Here is a 16,439-nt window from a genome sequence, read left to right as displayed (position 1 = left end):
TTAGCAGCTAAGTGCTTTAGCCACTGCTTCACTAGGGATCCTCCCCCCTGGGAAGGGGAACCCCGTTTCTGGCATTTGGCTCCGTGCCAGAGAGTACAGCGCTTAGCTCTAGCATCTCTCATAGTCACCTTTTCAAGAAGGGATTGTGACGAGGATGGATTGAATCGTGACCCTCCAAAGACATGATGGAGTGGTAACCTTTGGCAGAATGTTACATGTGTATAAATGAGAATTATCCTTATTATTAAGACTGATCACACTTTTGATTAGCAGCCCAGCACTTACCTGTTATACCAGCAGTGTAAACAAAAAGAAAATGTTTTCAAACAGTCTGGTGCTAAACACTTCCATAAGTAATGGAAAGTTAGAGGTACCACCACACTAATGCTAGGTGTTATTTGCTTATTAAATTAGACCCAAAAGTAACGTCCTTATTATTCTAGGATCATAGAATTTTGAAGCAAGATGTGACCCTTAGTAACTGACAGTCCTTATGTTAAAGATGAGGGAATAGCTGTCAGGATAGGTTAAGTGATTTGTTGACTCTGGTATTGGCAAAGAAGATTGACAATACCAGACTTCCAGAATAACAAATCAATCTGTCTTTGAAGAAGTACATCCAAATGTTCCTTACAAGCTAGGATGGTGAGAGCTCATCTCACATGCGTTAGACATGTTATCAGGAAAGAAGAGTCCCTGAAGGAAGTCGTGCGTGGTGAAGTAGAGGACCAGGGAACGAGAGGAAGTCCCTTAACAAGATGGATTGCCATCAGGACTGTAACAATGGCTCAACCGTCACAATAAGGGCAGGACTAGGCAGTGTTTCCTTCTGCTCTGTGTAGGGTCACTCTGAGTGGGAGCTGACTTGGTGGTGTATAACAACAACAACAGCCAACACTCACTCACGGCATAGCCCTACACAGTTTATAATTTCAATTAATTTCTGATTCAGATACCACCACCTCCACCAGTTGCTGTTGACTCAACTCCAGTGAATGGAGTGTCCCGTGTGTGTCAGAGTGTGCTCCACAGGGCTTTCAATCGCTGATATTTTGGAAGTAGATCACTGACAGCGGCACGGAGTTTGGTGTTTTGAATTCCTCCAAGAACATAACCTACCACACCAGTGTTTGGAAGCAAAGTTCCGGTTGAGATCTGTTCCGATGCAAGCATTGTCCTCATGTAAAGATCGGTTCTTTCTCCACATTCGTTTCTGAAGCAACAAAACACAAACAGATACCCAAACAGTCAAACCTGTCATCCGCGGGAATGCATAGGTGCTTTTTAAAGGACCAGGTAGCCTGCTTGGTTTCCTTTCCCTCAACCCTATTCCCGCCTTCACTTTATTCTGTCACTTGTTTCTCATCGTTACTTTCTCACATCCCTTAGTCTCAATCAGTCCAAACATCTTATCTTTGTCAGTGGGGAACCCTGAGATACTGCAAAGCCACAGAGGGTTAGAGGAATTTGCCCAGCATTCAGTGCTCCAAGGATCCTGGATAGCGCAGTGGCTAAGAGTGTGGCTGGTAGTTTGAATCCACCAATCTCTCCCAAGGCAAAAGCTGTGGCAGTGTGCTTCCTGAAAGAGGATGGCCTTGGGGACTCTACGAGCCCCCTATCCTATACTGTTGCTCCGTGTCAAAATCAACTCGATGGCAGTGGGGTTTCTTGTAGTTGTTTAGTGTTTTTGTTTTTGTTTTTTAAATACGTGAAGCAGAAGGACCCCTGGAGGTATCATGCGTAAGAGATTATCTGCAAACCCCAAACTTGGTGGTTTGAACTCGCCATCTATTCTGTGGGAGAATGAGAAGACAGTCTGCTTCCATAAAAATAGAGAGGGGGCAACAGATTACAAGGTCTACATATAACCTCCCTCCCGGGGCACGGACGGCATTGGATGGTGTGAGATATGACAAAATAATAATTTATAAATTATCAAGGGTTCAGGGGAGAGGGGAGAGGAGGGAGCAGGGCGGGAGGGGGAAAAAGGAGCTGATGCCAAGGGCTCAGGTGGAGAGCAGGTGTTTTGAGAATGATGATGGAAACATATGTACGAATGTGCTGGACACAGTTGATGTATATATGGGTTTGATAAGAGTTGTATGAGCCCCTAATAAAATGATTTAAAACAAAAGAGGTACTCAGGAAAGGAGCAGATGGTCCTGGGATAGCGTGGGTTGTTGGAATAAAAATCTGGAGTAGCAATTCCTTTTTGTGTTAATTTTGAAACATTATCCTTTGAATAAATAATTTTACTTTCATTGTAAAAAAAATCTACAGTCTTGGAAACCCTACAGGGCAGTTATTCTTTGCCCGATAAGGCCATCATGAGTCGAAATCAACTCAACAACAATGGTTTTTTAATAGATAAACCTGGAATGATAACCCTAATGAGTTTGCTACGTTAATGAGATGGTATTAAAGTGTTTTGAATCTGTCTCTTTAGAGATATAAAAGGAGCAGAAGAAGATGCAAGAGACAAGCGAGTAGAGATGGGGAATATGGCATACTAAATGAACGCGTCACCAAGGAGCCAAGGAATACAGCTGAGGAGACATAGACCTTCCCCGAGACCTACCAAAGGAAGAAAGCCTTCCCTTGGAAATAGCACCCCGATTGCAGCCTCTAGCCCCCTAAATTGTGAGAGAATGAGTGTTTATTTCTGAAAGCCCCCACTTAGGGCCTTTCTGTTCAAGGCAGCACTAGATAACTAATTAGGTCACAAGTTAGACAGCTTCTCGTTTAGTTTTGCTTCATTTAAAGTGATCATGGACGAGTTTCCTTTGGAGCTCTTTCCAGGAAAGGTGGCACCATCTTCATTTATGTCAGCTCTGATTAAAACTATTAGCTCCAGGTTTCAAAACATGCTTTTAATTCAATCTCACGTGAGATGTGAAGATACCTCTACCCAGACTGTTCCTTTAATGGTGTTCATTGACTCTGATTTTTAAACTTCAGGCAAATTCTCAGTTTGCATTCGTGGTGTGACCTGGGAGGCTTGATAATGTAAACCGTTGCATGGGTGCTTTAAATTGGGGGTTGGGATGATGAGACAACCCAGCATCACCTACAGCTTCTTAGTAACAGGTTCCCTGAGAAAGACAGGTTCTCAAATTCCAGGAATCAGTTGGTAGAATCACATGCAAAATATAGTTGGAGGTTGGGAAAATGTGAAGGGTGCCTGAATTCCATGGATTCAGGTGAAGTGGTATGTTCCACTATGGTTAAAATAAAATGAAAGGGGAAAAAAAGCCAATAATATAAATGGATTTAAATTTATTTAATATACCTTTGGAAAATTAGAGCAATATTTCTGACTAAAAAGCCACAAATGGTCCCCCAAAAGAAAAATCTTTCCGTTTGAATACCCAATCATACATTTAATACTAGCAATCATACACGGTCTCAGAAACAGCGTCAGAATGCTGCTGTCAGGTGCCTTCAGGTTGGTTCCAACTCACAACCACCCTGTGTGCAAAAGAACCCAACACTCCTGGTCCTGGGCCATCCTCACAGTTGCTGCTATGTTTGTGCCCTTTGTTAAAACCACTGTGCCAATCCAGCCAGGGTCTTCCTTTGCTTTGCTGCCCTACTTTACCATAAGGAGTCTTGGTGGCACAATGGGTTGTGTTGGGCTGCTAACCCACCAGGCACTGCCTGAGGAAGAAAGATAGTAGTTTCCACTCTTGTGAAGACTTACGCTCTCACAAACCAACAGGGCAGTTCTACTCTATCCTATAGGCTGCTAAGAGCTGGAATTGACTTGCCAGCAATGGTTTTTCTCCCCCCTCTACTTTACCAAACATATATTTCTATGGTCAGAATAGTGTTTATATATTAATTTGTGAGCATGCAACATTTTCTTTAAGAACAATTCAGGTAATTTCTGACTCACCTTTAAATATATTCTAGTCTGGTCTTGGAAGTTTCTATTGTTGAAACTAACCGAACAAGGATAATTCCTGAATAGTGCTGAATGCCCAAGGTAGACATCTAATAAAATCTTTTGGATTCGCTTGGGATGCAGATTTCTGGGCTCACCTACACAGATTGCCCTCAATCGGTCTTTGGGACCTTGAAAAACACCTTCCCTAGCATCTCCTCCAGGTCAAGCAATATCTGAGCAAGCTGCTTCATGGAGATGTTTGGCTTGTGCACAGCCAGCTTCCAGAGGATGAATTGCCCCTGTTTCTAGAGTCCAAATAGCAATTTTTAGAGGAGAGAGGAATACATTAGACTGGATCAAGGTTGTTGTAGGGTGACCTTGGTGACTGGCTCTGTAATTCATTCTGTGCTTCCTTAAGACGTGAATGTAATAGTGACTTAGTGTAGAACCTATTTTTGCTCTTCTTGAAAGCCTCTTCCTGATGTATTGTGACCAGAAGACTACCTACTCACAGTAAATATATTTTGTCATACAAGATTTTTAGTGTGTCTCTGCAAATCTAAGTTCTTGACATGCTTTTTACTAAGTAAGTTAGATTATTGTGTGACTTAACGATGACTTTCAGGAAGCCAAGCTTTTCTCTTCAGAGTTTAAGGTAGCAATAGGATCTTGGAGTGAAAGTTTGGGGGGCCATTTATTTTCAAACTTCATGGCTCCAGCAATTTGGACTTGTCAGAATTAAAAACTCTGCTCCTCAGTGGGAGTATCCACATATAAATATGACCATTTATTGAGCACCATCTATGTGCGAGATTTGGTGCAAAGTAGTTCTCATTTCCTCCCACATACAAGGTCTTAGTCACCATATCACTGTCACCTAGATAATTTAAAAACAATTTTATTGGTACTTCTTCCATATAGCATACAATTCAATAGCACAATCATATCACAAAGACTTGTGCAATCATCACTACAATCAATTTTTGAATATTTTCTTCTTCCTTGTACGCATTGTTATTCATATATTTTTTTAATTTTCAAAAATAGATACAACATATTCTACAATTCAACAACTTCTACATGTATAATTCAGTGTCATTGATTATACTGTTCATATTGTGAAACCTAGCTAATATTTTTCACCAACTTCTTTCACCATTTCCCTCTGTTCTGGACAAATTACCTACTCCATTAAATAATCCCTGTGTCCTTTAATGTATGATCACCCCAATCATTCCCTGCTGTGCAAAGCTACTTAAGTGAGTTTTTCAAAATATGTACATTATGCTTTTATGTGTCCCATACTAAATTATAAAAGACCGTGTTGCATATTGGAGAGCCCTGGAGGCACAGTGGATTGCTGATAGGGTGGCTAAGCCAGCAGCAGCAGCTTAAACCCACCAGCGACTGAGGGAGAAAGACGAGGCTTTCTGTTCTCATAAAGATGTGCAGTCTTGGAACTCTCCTCCCGCCCCCCCCCAGAGGCTGTTCTACTGTGCCGTCCTGTAGGGCTGCTTCGGCTGGCATCAATTTGATGCCAGTGAGTTTGGTTTGCTTTGGGTACTTCCTATTTAGTGAATAATTTTACATGACTCCTTGTCCCGATCGGCTAGAAATAATGATTTTCAACATAAATGAGCTTCACCATGCTACTTCATATGTGTGTTCAGGACTAAGTAAGTTAGACAGTATAAAGATTTAAATGTATGTATCAATCAGAATGCAATTCAACTAAGATGTAAGTTCAGTGAGAATGCTGTTCCAACTCTTGTAATTCATGATTCAAAATGCTATTCAAATTATTTCTAATAATATTTAGGAGATCCTGACATTGTGCATCAATGGCAGCTGAACTTCCCCCAAGAGAGACTACATTCCTTCTGATAGGAAAGAGGATATTATCACAGTGAAGTAGTTTTTCCCAAAAAATCAAACCTGGCTCTGATAAGCATCTAGAATCCATATAACAATTTTTAGAATACAAAGGCTGGAGGGATATATTAAATTACGACAAGGCAGTACAGTCAGCAAAACCCAGCTTGCACCCGCGGAGGGGCTGGTGGCTTTGAACTGCTAACCTTGCAGTCAGCAGCCCAATACAGCATCCACAGGAGCCTGCCTGTACTTGATCATATTAACCACTGAGCCTTCAGGGCTTCCTCTAGAACAGTGGTTCTCAACCTGCCTAATGCCGCAACCCTTTATACAGTTCCTCATGTGGCGACCCCAACCATAAAATTATATTCGATGCTACTTCATAACTATAATTTTGCTACTGTTATGAATCGGGCGGCCCTATGAAAGGGTTATTCGACACACACCCCCATAGAGGTCGCGACCCACAGGTTGAGAACTGCTGCTGTAAAACATACAAAAATAAAACAAAACCTCACTGTCTTTGAATTGAGTCCAACTCATAGCAACCCTATATGACAGGGTAGATTTGCTCCAAGGAATTTCCAGAGCAACAAATCTTTATAGAAGGAGACGCCACAGCGTTTTCCTGCAGGACAATGGCAGGTACCAGCAGGGTTTCCTCTAAAAGAAAAGAGCTCTTAAAAAAAAAAAAAAAAGACCACAGTGCAACTATACTTTATTGCACCCTCAAATAAAAACAGCAGCAGCAAATCAGTACAGGTGTGTTGTGGTTTTTCTTTTTTTGTATAACAAGGTACAATGATCCGTGACTTTTTTTTTTTAAGAACTCTTTTCTTTAGAAGAACCCATGGTGGCACACGTGGTTAGGTGCTTGGTTATGAATTGAAAGGTCCATTGTTTGACCCCCAGCTGCTGCAGGAGGAAGATATGGGAGTCTGCTTCTACATTTACAGCCTTGTGAGCTCTATGGCGCAGTTCTGCTTGGTCATAGGCTTGCTATGGGTTGGAACCAACTTGAAGACAGTGGGCATATTTTTGGATTGTTTAGGAGGGGCCCTGGTGGTGCAGTGGGTAAGGCACTAGAATGCAAACCCAAAGATGGGTGCGTCACACCCCAGCAGCTGCTCTTCGGGAGGAAGCTGTCACAGTTGACTTGCATAAGGAGCAACAGCTTTGGAAGCCCCATGGGGCAATGTTAGTCTGTCCTACAGGGTTGTGATGAGTCGGAATCCACCTGAAGGCAGTGGGTGTGGTTTTCCCTTTAGAGATGCATACTGAAATATTTATTGATGAACTGATGTGAGATAGAGGATCTGCTTTGTAGTCATACTGCAGGGTAGAGTGGGTGGGGATATAGACCAAAGCTGGGTCAGGAATTGATCATAATCAAGCTGCATGATGAGAATATCATTTGTTTTACAATTATTCCCAGTTTCCTAGATATTGAAATTTTCTATAATAAAAATAAAAGTTAACATTTTTGTAATTAAATAATTGGACCCAGGATTCTATGAATAATTCAGTCCAAGGGGGCTTTAAAAAAAATCTTCACCTACCTTTTTCCAGGTGTAATCATAACCATCCACATTAATCACTGGCATGACATAGAAATCCACGTGTCTCAGAAGATTAGTATAGAGTGTTTCTCTCCTATAAAACTGAGTTACCTACAAATTAAACATGTAGATTTTCAGATTGAATATTCAGAAAGAGCACTAATTTTTCAAAAGCATTGAATGTAGGACACTCTGCTACTAAATATTGGCAAGTGCTTTGGCCATGGGATGCACAGACTCCCTATTTAATATATAAAGAGAAGAGAATCACACATTTTCTAAAATTTCCTTTGAAAAATAATGCTTTATGAAAGCCATCCACTAAAGATAGTAAAGCCCACTATATTAGAATGTTTAAGGAAACAAAAATCCAGATATAGTTCAGCTCCATTTTCAATAATCCCTGTTGATTAGAGATTAGATGACTCTTGTCTTATGCCCAGATATGATTAGATGCTATTTTTAAAGTGGTATTTTATTGTGTTTTCAGTGCAAGTTTATATATCAAGTAAAGTTCTTGTCTGATAATTTACATACAAATTGATCAATGACATTAGCTAAAATGTCCCACAATGTGTCCACATTCTGCTTAATCATGTTCTGGTTGTTCCATTGGTAGCTCTAGTTTCCTGTCCCTTTAGCTTTTCATTTTTGGTTTAGAGTAAAGGTTGATCTTATAGACTCACACACAGGTTTTCTTTCTCCAGACAGCCCTGATAGATACTATTTTCTAAATTTCCCCTAGAACTTGTGGAGCTAAAGTCTTGCTAAAAATGAAGCATCAGGTCATTTGGCTTCCAAATCTCCGGGAGCTTTTCTGTAGGTACTAGCTATGAGTCAGAATGGACTCGGCAGGTGTAAGTTCAGGTTTTTTGGTTTTTGTTAGTTCTGTGTTTCCTGGTAGGCATGATCTGATACCTGTTCTTCTATGCTGTGGGACTCATATCCAACACATTCAAAGACGATACCAGGGACATCTCATTCTGACAACTGAGAAGTTCACTCAGAATAACTAAGCCCAGAGATGAGAGGACCACAGAGACGCATTTCAGTCGGCCAAGTCATTTCTCCCAGGGCCAAATTTTCTCTAAAACCTTCATTTGTGACATCATTAATATTAAACAAACAACTTTTATTGTAAATTAAGGGGAAATTATTCAAATCATTAATTTTGCACGCAATAGGCCAAACCACTAATCAAACCGTTCAGTAGCCCCCTTGTCCCAACTTTTATTCAAAAGATTTTGTGAAGAAATGTTTTCATTATTAACAAAAGCAAAAGAAGGCTTTTGATACCTACCTGTACTGCAGCTTAAATTTTGTGACTTTACCTTTAAATATTTAAAACATTATATTCATATTTTTCACTAATATAATCAAGAGTCATTTTAAAACTCCTTGTCAATGGATAACCACTTAAAAACATGAGGAAAGAATAAGAAAAATTACAAGTTATTAAAAAAATCTAGGTCATAGGAGAAAGACACTTCCAGGAAGAAGTACCGTTTCAGAAACTTACAGGAGCAACTCGACCCTGTCCTATTGGGTCACCATGATTTGACAGCATACCCTTGACAGCATTGATGTTGCTCTTTCGGTTTATCATAGGTCAGAGGGAGCCCTGGCAATAGAGTGGGTTATCCATTGTGCTGCTAACTACAAGGTTAACAGTGCAAAACCACTAGCCGCTCTTGGGGGTAAAGATGAGGCTGTAAAGAGTTACCGTCTTGGGAAACCACAGGGGGAGCTCTACCTAAAGGGTCAGAATTTATTAGATGGCAGTGAGTTTGGAGTGTTGTTTGTTTCTTAGCACAGGGGAGAGAGAGAACAGCAGCTTAATGAAACGGAAGCCACATTATAGACTGAGGAAAGCAATCTCTTAGGTAGTGAGCAACAAATTTAGAAATGTAGGTGGGATACATTTTTTGGTAATAACTTGGCATTTGTGATAGAAAAAGATTGCTCCTCAACCTTTGTTTCAGTGTCTACATATTTAACCACTACACCATCAGAGCTCCATTTTGGAAAGAGCAGGGATCTAAATGTGTTCCTGGCCTGAGGGAAAAGGAGTGAGAGGCACAGAGACTTTAACTGGATTTTAATTTCCCGAAGAAAATAAAACCTGATTCACTTGTGAAATACCAGTCAATGAAAACTCAATGGATCACAATGGTCCAACCAACAATGGAGCTCCTTCAGAAAACTAAAAAACGTCTCGGTTATGTAGGCTAGGGCGTTGTGGGAGGAAAACATGAGACTCTAAGATCCTGAGCTGCCTCTTGTTCCTCATTGTATCTCCAGAGTCAAAAGCCTTATAACCAATTTGTCAATATTTGTGCAATACGTAGTGTAATCTTACAAAGATACAGTAAGTTGAAGGGTGCAGTGCACTCTGTAACACGGCTCTTCCAGCCATTGTCTTTGTAACGCCCAGCAAGTGATGATTTCCTGATGGGTCTGCATAACTTGAAGGTGGTGAAGCTACAGATAGGATTATATGACTCAGTTGTGAGTAATTTTTAATAAGATTAATCATAATTTTAAAAGTATGGAATACTAATGGGAGCTTGGTCCATTTTACCAAGCTTCTGGGTATAAAATGAGCCATCTCAGAAGCAGGAGGGGGGCGGGGAGCTTACTACCAGCAAGAGAGAAAAGTCAAGAGTAGATTGTCTTTTGGACCCCAAGATCCCTGCACATTGAACCTACTTGATCCAGAACAGAAAGCCGGGACACAAAAGACTTATCGGAGGAATGGCAGCAGCGCCGAGAGCCAGGCCATGAACCAGAGCAGCGGACTTCTTAGTGCACCAAACAAGTACAGCTGAGTGCTTTGGGGTAGCAGGCTGATTTATGGAGTGGGGTGCCTCCAGGCACATAGTCAAGGGAGCTGGATTTGCTGACTCACAGCAAGCATACACACTACACAGCATAATACTGCTAAGAAGAATGTATGCGAGTTTCTATTAATTTGGAGTCAGTCAGCTGGAGCTGACATGCCAGCTCAGCCACTATATACTCCCTTGAGCAAGTGATTTAACCTTCTAAGTCCCTCTTTGCCCACCTACAAATCATAGAAATGAAACCTAGCAGATGAACTATGGAAACGGCCTGGCACTTATGAACGGCTAGCCAAACTATTCAGATCTTTTTACATTGGATGCTTCTCTGACCCCTTACTCAGTTTTCACTGGCCACATCACCTTAGGTTCCTGTGAGTTCTTTGATTTTTAAGTGCAACTGAAGGAAGGCTGTTGTGCGTATTCTGACCCATAGCTACCCGATTACGTATAAGCTTGACCTGCTGTGCAGTCTTTATGGAAGACACCTGCCATATCTTTTCCCCATGGAGTGGCTGGTGCGGCTGACACACTGACTTCTGGATTAGCAGCTAAGTGCTTTAGCCACTGCTTCACTAGGGCTCCTGCCCCCCTGGGAAAGGGAATCCTGTGTCTGGCATTTGGCTCTGTGCCAGAGAGTACAGCACTTAGCTCTAACATCTCTCATAGTCACTTTTTAAAGAAGGGATTGTGACGAGGGTGGATTGAACTGTGACCCTCCAAAGACATGTTGAAGTTGCAACCTTTGGCAAAATATTATCTGCCGATAAATGACAACTATTATTATCATTATTACTATTAAGACTCATCACTCTTGATTAGCAGCCCAGCGCGTAACTGTTACACCAGCAGTGGAAACAAAAGGAAATTACGTTCAAATACTAGGTCTGGGCTCTGTGTGGCCATCGCAATGAATGAGCGAGCCCAGTGGAAAAGTACTGAGTGAGTGGGAGGCGCTATGGGTGTTTAGTTGGTAAGTAGGTTGGAGGGTGAGATAGGTCTGACCTCAGCTTTGCAGGAAATGGTCTTGGGCGAAACTGATGTGGAATCGGATTCTCCTTTTCCCATGCGAAGTTAGGTGTTAGATACTCCTCCCACATCCCTAGTTTCTATACTAGAGCAAAGGATGGGTCACTTAATAGGGAAGGGGTATTGTGTTGGAAAGGGTTGTGATTAAGGACCACTTGACCAAAACAAACATGAATCAGGTTTTCTTCCTGGCCTTTTTCAGTTTCCTGATAGAATAAAAAGTAATTTTCTTTCTTTTTTTTCTTCCCCCTTCTCCTACTATTGCTGTTAACAAGAATAAAACGACTTGACTTTAGTAAATTTCCAGACCGTCAAAATGACTGGACTCTTCTATGGGCCTGGTCAGTTGGAATCACCCACGTGTGGTCACGAGAGTATCATCATTGGTCGGGAACTTTTCTGCAGATTTGGGGAAGCTACCACCCCATTGGTGGGAAAGGGAGCAGATGTTAAGGTGAAGAAAGGAATGCGGACATATTTCTACCTTTTACTTTTGAAATGTATATTTCTTTTTTGACTTTTGAAATAGCTCATTTGTTAAGGTGGATCTACTTAGGTGGCAAAGCTTTAATTTCCTGACTTATCTCTCGGTTGTTACTGTGAATCTGTGAGTACACACACAGTAGCCATTATGAAAGGGCCAGATGTTTTGGGTTATTTATACAAAAGCAATGTTTCTGTATATAAATCAGGATAGAGGATGTATATGCCTACTTTATAGGACCTGCGGCACATTGCTCCTTTATTATAGAGGTTCATCGTCATTATGTATTTTTCACTTTTATGATGTACGCTTTGCCTTATATGTGGTTTCCTTCAATGGCAAGCCTTTCTTCACGGACAAGATCTTCAATCATACCCATGGGAAACTTTGCTCTGCTCTGCTTTATGGTTAATGGCCAGAGTCAGAAAATGGCAAAAGGTATCTGGATAGTTCAAGCCAAAAAAGGAATAAGAATTCATTGGAAGCCAACTTAGACAATTGTTTCACTTTTTCCTTCTATTTTAGTACATCTATTACAGCCAACCTATTAATTTCAAAATAGTCTCCAGTGTTCAGCTCAGCTAAAAATCTCGGAAGGAAAAGACCAACAGTCTTCGGGTGGCGGCACATTGTTGAGTCATTTTTGACTCATAGTGAGCCCGTCCCATATGACAAAGGAGACCTGCCCCCATTGGGTTTTCTTGGCTGTTATCTTTAGATCACCATGTTGTTTTCTCTGCGGTACCACTGGGTGAGTTTGAATCACAGTCTTTTAGTTGTTCGCTGAATGCTTAACGCTTTGTACAACCAGGCCTCCTTCAGCAATCTTCAGGGTGACTTAAATGATTAAGATCAGTTTTCTAATTTAATTTGCATAATGACACCTCACCAAAGTCTCACTTTTGGAATTTTTTGAGCCAAGAAATCTATGACCGGTCTTGGAGATAATGCATTAAAATGAACAATTCCATTAATTCAGACATAGGTGGTCTTGAGCCACATACTTAAAGGAACATGGACACTTACATAGCCTATGAACCACAAACAGAAGGCAGGAGAAATCCATTCTCTGGCGTGGATTCCACAGTCAATCCATATGGCATTTTTAGCTGTTTGTTCTTTTTTGGAAACCTGTTCAAAGAAAATGAAGCAAACAAACAAAGTGTCTCAAAATAATATATTCCATTGATATTGTGCTTAAATAAAATATAAATACATTTAGCTGTTTCAACAAGTATAAAATACAGATTTTTCTCTTCATTCCTTTGAGAATTCTCAAGTAAAATCAAGAAGCTGGTGAGGTGAAGGGATATCAGGTAAAGTCTCATAACTCCTATAATGGGGGACTAAATTTTCCTACAGGGATTCTTTATGTCGAGCTCCCCACCTTGCACTTTTCCCGGCCCCCACAATGCACTAGTCTAGTGGGAACTGTGAGTTTAAATTGAGAAGTAGACACCAGCAACGGGATCCTTGCCGTACCTTCACATTAGAGATAAGTAGCTGTATCTCAGGGAGTGCCTTCCCTGGGATGTGGACCCTCAGCCAGAACAAAAAGAGTCTTGGCAAAGAGAAGGCAGCGGTACCAAAGAAACACCTGCACTTCTTCACCATTTTCCTCATGGAACCTTCTACTCCTCAATTCCCGCACAAAGTACCCATCTAACGTCACACAAACTAACCACACATCTGAAGCCAGAGATTGCTCCTTAGACGTGAGCATGGTCAGACTTTGTCCCACATACTTTGGACATGCTATCAGCAGGGACCAGTCTGTGGAGGAGAGCAGCATGCTTGGTAAAGGGTCGACGACAAAGAGGTGGACCCTCAACAAGACAGACGGACACATGGACTACAGCAATGGGCTCAAATATAACCATTAGTGAGCATGGCTCAGGACCCAGGAGCGTTTTGCTTTGTTGCATGTGGTGCCAACGATGAGCCAGACTTCCCATGATGGCTCCTACCAACAACTTGGCTCCTAATAATCCCCTACGGGCTGCATGCACTGATCCTTACAAAGGGCAATTTATCCCAAGAGGAAATACTTGATTCAAGGGAGGTTCATCAGATTCATTCTCATAAGGTTTTGCGACTGAAACTGGACGGTGGCTGGAGCAGAAGCTAGTGTCCGAGCCCTCTGTTGTGAAGGTCCCCATATCTGAGCTGATGGTGGTGTAAAGGACAGTAAAATTTGAGAAATTACTAGAGAAGTTCTCTCATAAACATAGACCCTGAAGCCCAGAAAAGTTAAGTGACTTATCGAATGTCCCAGCAACAGGAACACAGTTGATCCTAGAATTGAGGTTCTGACTCTTGAATTAATTCATATTGCCACCTAGTCAATGTTGAGTCATAACCACCCTCTAGGACAGAGTAGAACATAGAGTTGAAATCTTTATGGAAGCATACTGACACATATCTTTCCCATTGACCAGCTGGGGATTCAAACAACCAATCGTTCTGTTAAGTGGAGCACTTAACCACTGCGCCATCAGGGCACCTCTTGAACAAATGCGGCATTTATAGTTAAAATAAACTGTAAGTTATAGTTTATTTTAACTCTAATAAACATAGTTTATTTTAAATATAATAAACTGGATTTATAATTAAAATAAACTATAATTACAAAAACAAAAATAATCCCAACTTTTGTTGACCACCTGCATTACAGAGTAGAGACTGCTCCATAGGGTTTTTTCTGTTGCAATCTTTACAGAAGTAAAGCTGTAGGACTTTCTTCTGGGGCATCATGGGCAGGTTCAAGCTGTCACCTTTTGGCTTGGGTGTTTTATTAAACCAGCAACTAAACTCGCTCATTCACAGCGACTCTCCATAGGTTTCCGAGTCTGTAACTGCTCTAGAAGTCGGGAGCCTAGTCTTCCTCCCTAGGAGCTGCTGGAACACAGTCCACGTCGTAATCACGACACCACCAGGGCTTCTTTATTCGATGCCTTCAAGTCAGTTCTGACTCATCGACCCATTTTCACTCGGGACTATGTTTGAGTCCATCGCCGCAGCTACTATGTCAACCCATTTTTTAAAGCTCTTTTTCACTGACTTTACAAAGCGTGAGGTCCTTCTGGACACCTGTGATAAGATGCCCAAAATATAGGAGATGGATTCTCCCCCTCCTGCTTATTCTGACTGCACTTCTTCCCAGACAGATTTGCTCACGATTTTGGCCATCGCTAGTTAGTGTTCTTCATGAACACCGTAATTCAAAGGCACCGGTTCTTCAGGGTCCTTGCTCATTGTGTATCTTTCACATGTCTGCGAGGCAGCGTAAAATGCCATAGCATACTCTAGCAAAGGTGTCTTTGCTTTTTAACACGTTAATTAGGTCTTTGGCAGCGGATTTGCCCAATGTAATGTGGCATTAAAAGCTCACAGACCCAAACTCACTGTCAGCAAGCCCTTGCCAACTCACAGCGATCCTGTAGGACACAGTAGACATGTGCCAGTAGGTTTCCCAAAGACTTATTCTTTACAGGAGTAGAAAGCCTCAGCTTTCTCCCATGGAGTGGCTGGTGATTTTGAACTACTAACCTATGGTTAGCAGCCCAATATGTAAGTCTCTATGCCACTAGGGCTCCATAGTAGTTCATAATTGCGTGTAAACTACCTGCACCCTGCAGGGCCCTTTGAAGGTAATAACAAACTTCTCCAGAGTTGAATACTGAAGTTGAAAAACGCTGGTGACACATGTATTTCCAGAATTCAAAAGAAACCAAAGCTGTAACAAGTGCCCCTGGAGAGTTCAGTCCTGCACAAAGTCGAAAGATGAACAACTCTTTCTACAACTTACCTTCAAGACATAAAGAGGGTTCTTCTCATATGAGGATCCGATGTGGATTTTTTCAATCAAATCAGGATATCGCTCAGTTACAACTTCTATCCAAGAATAGATCTATCAAAACAGAAGCTGTGAGTCACAGAGCAAATTCAAAGCATCTCTATGATCAAAGAAAGCAGACCACGTCTCCAGGTGAAGGAGATTCTTCTTCTCTGACTCTGTATGTGTGATTAAAACACTCGGGGAAGAGTTGTTTCCTGCTATGGAGGGAAATCACTAAAATGAATATCTTGAAAAGTGAAAAAGTACTAAAACTTACAACAAAGTTGGAAAAGTTCATCTTTAAAGTTTGGCTCCTGCACGTTATTTTGAAGGCTGATTGTATTGAATCTCTGCTTCTGCATAAAATTATCATTCAATAATGAGTTCTCTTTAGTTTTTTCTTTTTAGTATTTGTTTTTGAAGACTAACCTCATGCATTATCAGAAAACACCATTATTTCTGAGCACAACAGGATACATGGAACCAGGAGGAAAAAGTTAAGGATAATCTGGAAAAAAGGAAAATTCTTTTTTATCCTGGCAAGTAGTTTGATTCGAACCCACTCTATTTTGTGGAAGACCAACGACAGTAAAATCATCCACTGGAAGGAAAACCCTTAAGTAAGTCCGTGACAGACTCAAGGTCGATGTCCACTTCACACCAGTCAGTGAAGGATGGGGCATTTGGGATTGCACAGAGTCATTGTTAAATGTGGACCTGCTTCCCAGGGCCCACACTTAAAACTTATATACTGTTTGGATGGAAATTAACCCAGAGCCTAATCTCTGGGACTTTGCCTAAAAGTTCTCTTCTCCAAAAATAGCAATTCCGGCTCATAGCAAGTGGAATCTTATTTACCCTTGGATTCTCCATAACTAGGGAGAATGGTCTGTTGGAGTGGCCGTCCTCAGGCTGAGAAGGCAAGGGC

The 16,439-nt window shown here is 41.3% G+C and overlaps 1 protein-coding gene across 1 annotated transcript in view; it reads right to left on the bottom strand.

Annotated features, from left to right (window-relative positions):
• CPB2 (carboxypeptidase B2) overlaps positions 1 to 16,439 on the bottom strand; it is a 49,465-nt gene that overhangs the window by 20,181 nt on the left and 12,845 nt on the right. Inside the window, exons 5-8 of the mRNA XM_075532841.1 lie at positions 15,482 to 15,583; positions 12,700 to 12,804; positions 7,321 to 7,431; positions 1,120 to 1,213 (exon numbers count right to left, since the gene is read on the bottom strand). Coding sequence (XP_075388956.1) covers positions 1,120 to 1,213; positions 7,321 to 7,431; positions 12,700 to 12,804; positions 15,482 to 15,583 — 412 coding nt within the window. The remainder of the gene's footprint in view (positions 1 to 1,119; positions 1,214 to 7,320; positions 7,432 to 12,699; positions 12,805 to 15,481; positions 15,584 to 16,439) is intronic.

Source organism: Tenrec ecaudatus, chromosome 15 (assembly GCF_050624435.1).
Source record: "Tenrec ecaudatus isolate mTenEca1 chromosome 15, mTenEca1.hap1, whole genome shotgun sequence".
In the NCBI taxonomy this organism is placed as follows: Eukaryota; Metazoa; Chordata; class Mammalia; order Afrosoricida; family Tenrecidae; genus Tenrec; species Tenrec ecaudatus.
The sequence above is the reverse complement of the archived record's forward strand: the minus strand, read 5'-3'. Positions and strand labels throughout refer to the sequence as shown.